Here is a 12,142-nt window from a genome sequence, read left to right as displayed (position 1 = left end):
CAGATTGTCTGACTAAGGTTCTATGAGTGGAGTGTTATAACTCCCACAGAACGAACGTGCTTACCCTGAGCCGTCTACCGACCGACTGCCTGAAACAAGGTACAATCGAACTTTTTATAGTGTTTGCTCACGAAAATCCCGTGCAATGCTAAAGTCAACTCTCATTGGTCGAATCCACATTCGATTGATGAAATGCCATAACGTACAAAACAATCCGGAAACTCCAACTTCCGGTTCATATCAAATTACGGTATATTAAATATGCCACCTGCTACACATGTACATATAGTATATAATCATGACTTATCTTCTTTTCCCCCAAAATCTATGCCTTTTTAAACATGAGCAGTACTCGTTGACTCTTTTTCGAAATCACTTTTCAACCTAATGCACGATTTTACAGAATTCATTGAGAGTTGTGCCAGGAATAAAAGGCGCGCGTTTTGCGAGTTTCTTACACCTTTAAAAGAGAAATAGCCTACCCTTATTTTCAAATATCCGACCATATTTTAGCAGAAAACCATCAACATTTTAATCCTGTAAGTCCGTATGTATCGGACTTGTGCAACCCCTGCTCAAATTAGAAGGACCAAAATTCAGTCTCAATTTAAAATAGAGCGTCTGGGATATAATACTTTAACCCGAGCGTCTTGGATATAATACTTTAACCCGAGCGTCTTGGATATAATACTTTAACCCCTGAAAATTCATCAACATGTCATTTAGCCAACGTTTCAACAACTAGCCAAAAAAATCTAGTTCAATGGTCACCGACAGAATCATACAAATGTGTAGGCACGAGTTGCATCCCTTGTCGCAAAATATCTTTTCTCAAGAATGTTTAGGGCCTTTTCAAATGAGAGGGCAAGCCGGTTAAAACCAGATTATTCACTTTTTCTCTCTACGGATGGCAGATTATACTAGGCTTGAGCTTCATCATCTTAACAAATTGGAAGTCTATAGCTCACTTGTTATTGCTGAAATCTTGTAGGTACCACCCTTTATTTCATTTTCATTTTTCCAAACATAAAGCCAAAATATATGAGTCCTAGCCGGTTCATAAGTCAGACAAAATCCTTTATTCCCGAAGCCAGGCGCTTGTGGTTATATCTCCAGGAATGCAGGTTTTAAATATCATAAAATCCTGGGCCGAATGAAAAATGTTCCCACCAAGGAAGCTCTATTCTTTGAAACTATTCTAGGTATTTGTAAGTCAGACTATCGGGACTATTCCTCGTAGAACTGACAAAGGCGTCAGAATTGTTGTCTTTTTCTTTCTAACTTGAGGATTCGTGCTCACGGCACCACCTCGCTACCGACTGAGCTATTCCACTGCCACAAAATGACAGTGTTCCAACCCACAAAAGTTAGAGGGAAGTAGACAAAGTGAGTTATTAACTCAAGGAGCTGCACGGGCAATGATAGATATTAGAGCAGAGCGGACACCTGGCCGATTCTCGGAAGCACCGACACAGGCATCAGAAGTTTTCTTACCCTCATGATGAACTCCTGGGCCCCGACGTCCACATGCTGACAATGTCCCAAATTCTATACTGGTGTTTCAATGGGACTATTTCACGTTGTGTGATGTCTTTGAGACAACATAAATTTACAAAAGAACACTATTTAGTTATTCCGATTTATATAAAAACAGTTGTTGTTAAAAAAGAAAATATAAAATGCAAGTAAATATATACAATACCACAAAAAATTATTTTGTTAAACGAGAATTAGTTAATTATTTAAATCACAATTCGAAGCACTTGGTCTATTTTTAGAGTTGTGACCAATTTACAGCATTATTTTTGGTTATTCTGGATGGTTATCCACTACTGGTTCAGGATTATCTAAAACAAAATGATAAAAACACTATCAAAAGTTGGTATCAAACATGATATAAAGATTTTATTGCTGTAGATAATGTTAATGTGCTGTAGATAGCATATTGTAAATAGTATGTGTATATATACATGTAGCATTATTGTTAAAAGCGTGAGCTATTTTTGTTAAAATATATTATGATGTGAAAGGTAAGCAGTAAGGTATTGCCAAAGCAGTAAGTGTAAAAAGGCTCCAGTAGATTTCCGTAAAAGAACTTACTATTTGGAATGGACTCATAATGGTCGGGAGACAGATCCCCAGATATATCTTCATACAATGACACCATTGGGCCCTGTTTTGATTTTAGATCAGCAAAATAAAGCTGCTTGTTCCCAACTTTCAGATCCTCTTCTAAAAGCAGTATGAAAATGAAATCTGTTGTTTCACTCTGACAAGATATAGTATACATGTATAGTGCAGATAAAGAATAGTAGGCCTAAACAAAACAACACTGTACAAGTTTTGCTTTTCCTAACAGTGGTCATGCATTTGTATTGTCGCTGTTAATTTACCTGCCAAAAGAAAAGATTGCTGATAGATAGATAGTCCATATAGTCCCTAGTGAACTATATCCCTATAATATGGAATCTCGGCTTCAGTAACATCCAAACGATTCACAGAAAAGGCAATTCTATTGGTCTCAATTGCAGTTGAGCACAGTATATATTTCAATTAGTAGGATTAGATAATCATGCAAAAAGATGAGATCGTAAAAGGTCACAAAAAAATGAAATTTTTAAATCTGGCCAAAATAAACCTCTGTTCATCAGTGGACTTACCTGGTGTCAAAACTAGTGGACAGAATCTATCTAAAATCCAATAAATCCACCAAACTAAGTAATATGTCATTAAACTAGGTAATTTTGAAGCATGCTTAGTGTTAGGGTGTATTGAGACGAGTCTCAATGAAAGCACTGGCCTAGGTCACAGAGCAATAGATAAGTCTTTTAATTATGTGAAAATTAGTTAGTCATTAGTTTAATGGTTATATGATCTTATATAGTGATTATATTATGTAGTCATGGCACCTGGTAAGTCTAATTGATGAATATACTCTTATTGACCAAGTTTGAGACTTTAAATGAAAGCACTGGCCTAGGTCACAGAGCAATAGATAAGTCTTTTAATTATGTGAAAATTAGTTAGTCATTAGTTTAATGGTTATATTATCTTATATAGTGACTATATTATTTAGTCATGGCACCTTGTAAGTCTAACTGATGAATATACTCTTATTGACCAAGTTTGAGACTTTAAATTTTATGTCCATTCTAAGAGGTAATATACCTTTAAGTGATTATTATCGGTAAACCTATAATATCATTATGTATTACTTTCTAAATGGAAAACTCCTTTAAACTAATTCTTTGAAATGCGGGTGTATGAACATGTATAATTTAGAATTATACAAATCGGAGATGGTATATACATGTAGATGTACAGAGGACAGAATGAGAGTCAAATGATACCATTATTTTGACTTCTTATTTTTATTTATTATAAAGTGTCATGTAATTGTACGTAATCTGGTTATAATGCTCTTAAGACATATAGAAATAGGTATAAATTTAGAGGCACAAAATAAATGATAACATGTATACTATTTTGACGTTTTCATGCCGGTATGACTCAAGAGTGTTTCAAGAGATTTTATTTTTGAGCACAATAAACAGAGAGAAAATGTATTTTGTAACATTGTTTGCTTTTTTATTAATGTCTTAGTCCAAAGACACTTATAGCTTAAATATACTAACCATCACTATCTTCATCATCATCATCATCACTGATGCTTTTATTTGCAGCACCCCTTGGTGTTGTGTTATTTTCGTAGAGATGAGTGTTTGCGTTAGTGTTGTTTAATTTAGCCAAAGAGTTTAATGTCGTTTGGTAAGCAGGTTGAGACAGAGTTCTGCTGGCACCGGATGTTGTTGGAGGGTTGGAATACACAGGGTTGTCTACACCAATTACACCTGAAAGAATCGTTTCATTATGGCTATTCTGTGATGTATAAAAATAGATAAACTGTTTTACGTTTTCTTTATTGACAACAGTCGAAGTGTTCAAATTATAAAGAATTCTCGTGCATATAACGGTATTGAATTGTATGCGACGTGAATTTAACAGGCTATACCTTGTACCTCTCCATTAAATTGTGAAATATCAGGACGTCGAATTCCACACCCAAAAGTAATACAAATGACCGAAATAGAGCTCTATCAGTCGTTAACGCAACATAATAAATTTGTACCTACCTTGACGTATATTACCAACAGTTGGTGATATGACTGTATTTTGATTATTAGATTCGTAAATAGCCATCATTGTATCTCTTTTCATTCTTTTCATCTTTCTGAGAAAAATAGCAACTACTATGATAACCACCAAAACTAACAAAATAGCTACACCAATAACAGCTCCTATCATTGGATCAAATGTTGCAGCATCTGATGTTGGTACCTTATTATCATCATCTTTTACTGTTGGTGCTGGTGCAGCTTGATTTCCCTTTACACTTTTCTCTAAAATATCAGAATGAGTCCAGAAAATGCCCAATCACAATTATTATTTTTAAAAAAAAACTCAAGATCTGCTGCCGAAAAAGCCTTACGTCAAATTATAGTTATACGATATACCGACGAGATAGGTCGTTTAGATCATCAGAAGGCCTGTTCCCATTGAAATAATTCTCATAATTAAGTCATAAATCTTCAGATCTTCGTAATTCGTAATTGAAAGAACTATTATAGATATTATTATCTATAGAAAATTCATCAGTCATTAGCCAAACATAATTTAATTTCATACAACAAATTGGTAAGACCAGATGTTTAACATACCAAGGCATCCAGAAATAACATCACAATATTCGGATGTTTTACACTGACATTTCGAAGCACAGTTTTTCCCGTAATATCCTGCATAACATCCTACAGATATAAATACAATATACATTACGTGTATCTATTTGATAAGGGTAATTTCGGAAGCCGGCTGCGGCCCACGAGAAGTCGAAAGACGACAAAGCGAGGAAAAAGGCAAGAAAACGAGGATAAAATGTCACTTTCTTCACTTCTCGCCTATTTTACTCTCTCTTTCTCGCCTTTTTCTCGTCCTTTTCCTCGCTTTCTCGTCCTTTTCCACGCTTTCTCGCCTTTTCCTCGCTTTCTCCTCACTCGTTAAAAAATATTAAATATTCAAAACAATGTATTAAATTTCAGAATTTTTTACACATCAAACAGTGTAAAGTATAAAGCCATTTGATTAAAAAATAAGATGCAATTGTCAATTAGTGGTGTTCATTTAAATCAGTGCTTATCATCAGTGGTATCATTTCGATCTTTGATGTCACCTTATACGTGTAATTAGATTGATGTAAAATATCAGGGGATGATTGTAGATATCCCCAGAAACTAGTTCAAAAACCTTACGTCGTTCACATTGTACACCATTGTAACCACTAGGGCACTCACAAATACCATCTGTAGGTCGACATTGCCCATTATTCTGACAATCACATCGGAAGCTACAATCTTTACCATATGTTCCAGCTTGACATTCTGAAGTTCAAATTTACAGTATTGACCATTCTGTGTCATCAAAAGAGATTTCTTGATATTAGTGAATGGTAGAAATTGCCGAATTTAAGTTCGATGATTCACATTCAGTGAAGGACAGGTGGTATATTGACATATTTACGCCAATATTCCTATTATGCAATGTTATTTCACCCGTTGGATAGTGCGTTTCAAAAATAGTGTATTTCGATTGGAATTTTCTTCTTTCGTGTCAAATTCGATCATCGAAGCAAAAATAACTTTATGAAAAACCTATAACTAGCAATATATTATACTTACGTATATGACATAACTGACCAGTATGACCCGGATAGCAAATACACTTTCCAGTTTCATGATCACATGAACCACGATCACATCTTGGACAAGTATTTTTACAATCTTTACCATATGTTCCCAGTGGACACACTGAAATAAACCACACATGACATATACTGGATCTAAAACTAGATATTGAAATATTTTATTACTCAAAATACCTATTATATGACTCTTTTATATATGGAACTCGACCTAACTTAGAGATTTGAAGTCTAATGGCTTGGTCAATACAACGGAAGTGCATAACACTGTACCAACTTAGAAAGCAACAAAATGTTCTCTTGGCAGAGTGTTCAGATTATCCTATATACGCATACCTTCATCACAATATATGCCACGATATCCTGGTTCACAAATACACTGACCACTGACGGCACTACATGATGTAGCTTTCTTACATTGACACTTCTGGGAACATTTTATTCCAAACGTTCCCTTAGGACAAGCTGTAGTAAAAAATAATTATTTGTTAATTACATTGTATGATTACCTGAAACTTTAAACTGAAAATATGAAGTTATTGCTTATTTAAGAACTTAGCACAGATATATTACATCATCCAGCTTAGAGGTACATTATTTCGTGTTTGGTTAGGTTCAAAGGGTCTAATATCAAAAGAAAGTATGTAAACAAGAACTTTTATAAGCCTGCATTTGACATTTGACCAAGAAGAGGGTCTACTATTATAGTATATAAATAGAACAGCTTTTTAGAAAATGAGCTCAAATGACTAATTTTGATAATGATATCGAAATCAATGTTCATAAATACTTACGCATTGAGCAATCTGAATGAGTCCAACCAGCCTGACATTCGCAAACTCCCGTAGAATCACAAGTACCTCTATTATTACATTGACAGGTAGATAAACAGTCTTCACCCCAATAACCGTCAGCACAACCACTATCACAGGTGGCGCCTACGAATTATTCAGATGATGGGATAAGATATTGGATAGTAACAATAGAATGATATTAGATAATATCATAACGGGTACCTAAACGTAATCTCTATCATCTTGTAAGGCAAGTAATTGGTATATTTTTCTTACCTTGTATGCCATTTTTACAATGGCACTGCCCTGTAATGTGATCACATTTGTCTGTGTTGTCTACATTACAGTTACAACGTTGTCTACATCCAAAACCAAAGGTGTTATTCTACAGAAAAGAAAAAAATGTCACCATTTTTTTTATTTTTCATCATTTTTATACGAAAACACCAGGTTCGTATTGAGTATCGTGCTTACTTATACCAGAGTCATTTGTTTCGAAATCATCATGTATATTGAACCACAAATGAATTGTCACACTGTAGAAGATTATGTATTTCAAAGATCTAAGGTTTTTCTTTACATATCTAGGGACATTGGCACCAGAAAGATGTCACTAACCCCCAAGAATCACGTGAGGGCTCGCTCACCTTACGTGTACTTGGTGTAATTTGCGAAATCATCATTCTGAAAAAAAGACGCAACTGGCCTCACTTGGTATAAAAGGCACTCCAAATTACCACTCTTCGTTTCCGTAACAATGCAAACTATTCAGTCGACAACATATCTGCAGTGCTCCCAATGTAAATGTCTCGTTTGTGCGACGTTTCTTTTGTTGTTCAGCGCATACAGTTTTTGTTACCTCCCTTACAGAAGGAATTTATCTTGTGATATGCTATTCCGAGATAGGTGCAACATCGCGTAAGTGGTGTCAACTAAATTATGAAAAATAATCAAATTTAAATTTCAAATCACTTACAGAACATTTTTGTTCGCAGTTTGTACCTTGGAAACCCCGAGGACAAATACAGAAACCATCTTTAGGGTGACATTCAGCATTATTAGCACAAGTACAATTGCCTCTACATCCTTTACCATATCTATTAGCTGGACAATGTTGATCACAGAAGATCCCTTGCCATCCTGAAAATAGAGTTATGGATATGGTCTTGATACTGGTGATTTCCACACTTAGTACAGAGACATTTCAATAAACTATGGAAATCTTGTCCATGTAACAAAATCGAGCAAAGTCATAATGCCTTGCTACGTACCTGGTTCGCAAGTACAAGCGCCGTTAACAGGATTACAGACTCCATCATTTCTACATTCGCATCTCTGTTTACATTGAATACCATAAGAACCAGATGGACAGGTATCAGCACAACTATAAATATAAAGAACACTTTAGCGTAGGAAAAGAAAAGGAAATTTAGTGAATAGAGCGGAATTGCGCGGTGAGTGTAACTTAATTTTAGTAAACTAAATCATTATAAGTTTAATTATTAATTATTTTATCATTATCATTTTGAAAAACAATTAATATGATTTAATTATTAAATAATCTATTATTATAATTTTGCCAATCACTTGATATTATTTAGCTATTAATTAGTATATTATCACCATCAACAATGAACATTGTCATCGATATCCAAATCTTATTGGATTGGTTTGGGATTGAATCTATACATTCTGAAAACGGGGGTCTTACAACAACTGATGTAACTCGGAATTTGGTTGGGGCAACAAGCCGTGAATACACGAAGTTTTCTGAAGGAAAGGGTTTTGGAGCCAGCATTAAATAAGATAGCTTGCCAGGCAAGGTAACATACGCCCATTGGCAGCTGTCAGAAATGATAAAACAGTCTTTAGTGACTAAAGTATGAATTTTCTCATATTAAAGAAATTTAATATTAATATCAATAACCCAAATACATTAAATTATCGCATCAATATACATGATTACACCATGTTTCATTAAAATCAATTGAAAACTGTAGTCTCTAATGTGTTCACAAACAAAAGTCAAGGGCAATAACTGAAAAACCGTTCATCGAAAGATCGTCAAATTCGAACTTGACCAAGATCTCATTAATATATATGATCAAATCAAATTTCATTAATATCAGTTGAAAACTGCAGTATCTATTGTGTTCACAAGAAATGTTGACGGACCGACGGACAGGGGCGACGGCAATATACGTCCACATATCCATGTGGGCGTATAAAAATCATATCAATTGATTGTTAGTGTTAGTATGAATAGGAGTTCTAAAATTAATGGAAGAAACATAGTTGTTGTGATTATAAAATATGTTTTAAGATATTCTTTCGTTGTCAATCATAAATTTATGGGCAGCCTTTGGCACAACTTTTGTCTCGATATTTAGATCTTTTCTTACCAAATTCGAACAATTAGGAGAGTTCAGAAATTCTGAATTTTACACCCCACCGGCCATTGCGCCATTAACGTAACGATAAGTGTTTTTTTTTTTAAGTCTTGACAAGAATCGTTTCCAGTACAGACAGATGATATATTCAGTTTTTGATGAGACAATGAGTAGGCCTATTGACCAGACTTGAATGGAATGCGGACAGACATAAAAGAATAAATTTGAATTGACTGTTTGAGTTCACGCAATGAATCGGGTTAAAGTCGTATTCAAGTTACTTCCCTTGAAGTATAAATTTTTATATAAATTGACCTCAAGTTTGTGTTTGTTATTTTCTATCGCCTCAACGGCGTTGTACTAGCAGTGCTTGCTTAATTGATTAGCGTATTGTAGGTATACAATATCTTGAAAACCGGGCAAATGTTTCGAGAAACCCGACAATAAATGCTCTAATAATTCGACATTTATTTCGTCGTTGTAATGGGACCAGTCTTGTGTTTTCATTTTCGAACAATAAGAGGTACAAAACGATACGTACGTTACTCCAGTTCTACCAGCCGTACATCGACATGCACCTGTTACGTGATCACAAACGGCACCTGCACAGTTACATGTCTTTGAACACCGTGGACCATAGTATGGCAAAAGGCATTGATTCTGACAGTTTACACCAGTCCAGCCTGGCATACAATGACATTCACCATTTGTGGCGTGGCAAGAATCAGTAGTATTCCAATTACAATCACACACATACTGACATTTAGAACCAAATAAATTCCTGGGACATTCTACAAATAATTATTTTAAAATAACTTTATAATTCACTATCGGTTGTCAACATTTATTTTTATGTTTTATAGAAATCGTGTGTTAGAACTGATTCTGTCGAGGCACGAAGCCATTTAAGTATTTGCTTTCCATGACATAGGAAGGTCGAAACTTAGTCTTAAACCACTCTTAGCACTTTCTTAGCGCTGTTTAATAAAAGATAACATAGCTTTAAAATCATACGACCTTGGAGACTCTTAGTAATGAAATTATTCAACGATTAGGTCGAAGTAAAACTTGAAACAATATACAAGACAATTATTATGAGCTTACTTCTAACTTGACATTTGTTACCAGTATAACCTAGTGGACATAAACAAGCACCATTCACAGGCGAACAATTTGCTCCATTACAATCACAGTATTCGGTACAATTTCCTCCATATCGTCCTTGAGAACACTGTACATCACAACTGTAATAGATAAAAGCAAACTCATTACATGGTATAGTATTGCCATTGATCCAAACAGATCATATCTGGGGTTGAGCTGTATCACAACCGGTTAAGGTGTTAAAATCCTGACCTCATCTATATATCCTAATCAACCCAGGTTTAATCCGGGCCAGATCTGTACCAAGAGGATGTAGGACGTCCAAACTGAACTCCTGCAATCTTACCTGGATCCCATAAACCCTGTAGAACAGTGACACTGACCATTATATCTATCACAACTAACTATATTTCTACTGCAAGGACATTTAGTTGCACAATTCAAACCAAAATAACCTTTATCACACGGTAGATTACAGAATTTACCCTACAAATATAAATCATGTCATTTACTGGACAAAAACCAAGTATCAAAAAATCAACAGTGTTAATGCATATCATATTTATTATCTAGCAAAGTTCATATGTCTAGAACCGAACATAATTATGTTAATATGGTTCATGTCAAATACTTACAGTCGAACGCTGTAATTTTTATATACACGTATAGTTAAAACGGACACAACTAAATGAAGTATTTAAGTCAAGCTGAAATCCAGTTTTAAGTAATCCAACTACCAACTACTACGACTACCAACAACTACCTAGTTTGCGATATCAGCATCTAACAACGGGAATGGGTCAGACTGAATAATAACGTTGGTTCTACTTAGGCATGTCCGATATCAATGCAACCTAGCTCTTGTAGAACTTACATGTTTTCAAATATTTGTTATAGGGAAAAAAGTATCGATTATATAAATATGATACCCACCATCCACCCAGCTTTACATGCACATTGTCCAGTTTCAGAATCACAAGTCGCATTGTTCTGACATTGACAAACCTGGGAGCACCCTGAACCATGTGTGCCTGGTGGACAACTCAATTCACATCTATAGAAACGAAAATAATATATGTACATGTAATAGTGAAATAGTAAAAAGTTTATCTTGTATTTCAAAGTAAAATAAGCAAAAACCAGGCGGATGTAGAGCACTCAACAGAAAGCGAGTACTCCTTTCTGTGCGGACATATTTGCCTGTATATACTGTAAGAGCTGCTTTTACTTGATTTTATTTTTCTTACAATTTTGATACATTGATTGCAGACAAGTATTTGCTTGAAGGACATTGATGTCACCGAGTTGATATCCTGATAACATAATATTACTTACAAGGCTCCAGTAAAACCATTTTTACAATGGCAGGCTCCATTAACAGGATCACAGGCAGCATCATTCTGACAACCACAATGATACTGGCAGTTTCTACCATAGGTACCAGCAGGACAAACTGTCTGACATTTCTCTCCTGTATGACCTGTAACAGCATATGAACGCGTTTCATAAATCTAGAATTTTTTCTTTAGATAAAAATAGACTAATTAAAAAAATACAAGCTAGCGACTGGTAGCATCAGGAGGAATCTGATTAATCATTGGGATTAGTCATTACCATTTCAATTACATCAAATTTCAGGAACCATTGATGCAATTTTTGCCGAAATCTAGTTGCTGTTATATCTAAATATATCGAGATAATCATTGATTTCTTACCAGGTGAACAAACACAATATCCTGTTATAATATCACATACACCTTGTCCATTACAATCGCATACATTATTACAATTTTCACCCCATTTTCCTTGTGGACAATCTACAATACAATACAAAACAATTCCTTTACAAATCCCAATCCTGTATCTTTACCCCAATATGTAATCTTTAAAAAGTCCAGAAAAATGTACTTTACGAATATATTGTATTCTGTTGAGAAAGCAACATGAAACATTTGATAATAAATGGATGCTCACAAATTGTTGCACTTACTTGAGTTGCACCTGTCGCCTCTCCAACCAGCATCACAATGGCATAGATTTGGTGCTACACATTTACCATGTGAACAACTATTAACACAATACGCTGAAAGTTAAAA

The 12,142-nt window shown here is 34.8% G+C and overlaps 1 protein-coding gene across 1 annotated transcript; it reads right to left on the bottom strand.

Moving 5' to 3' along the window:
- Positions 1 to 4,680: 4,680 nt before the first annotated feature.
- LOTGIDRAFT_131001 (hypothetical protein) lies at positions 4,681 to 11,861 on the bottom strand (the record flags this gene model as incomplete). Its single annotated transcript, XM_009065991.1, has 14 exons — positions 4,681 to 4,808; positions 5,310 to 5,438; positions 5,736 to 5,864; positions 6,089 to 6,223; positions 6,553 to 6,696; positions 6,829 to 6,937; positions 7,529 to 7,692; positions 7,824 to 7,936; positions 9,484 to 9,733; positions 10,047 to 10,186; positions 10,393 to 10,532; positions 10,980 to 11,100; positions 11,382 to 11,526; positions 11,762 to 11,861. Coding segments are annotated over 14 exons (1,947 nt in total), but the record flags the coding sequence as incomplete, so codon positions are not given.
- Positions 11,862 to 12,142: the final 281 nt, after the last annotated feature.

Source organism: Lottia gigantea, assembly GCF_000327385.1.
Source record: "Lottia gigantea unplaced genomic scaffold LOTGIsca_72, whole genome shotgun sequence".
Taxonomy (NCBI): Eukaryota; Metazoa; Mollusca; class Gastropoda; family Lottiidae; genus Lottia; species Lottia gigantea.
The sequence above is the reverse complement of the archived record's forward strand: the minus strand, read 5'-3'. Positions and strand labels throughout refer to the sequence as shown.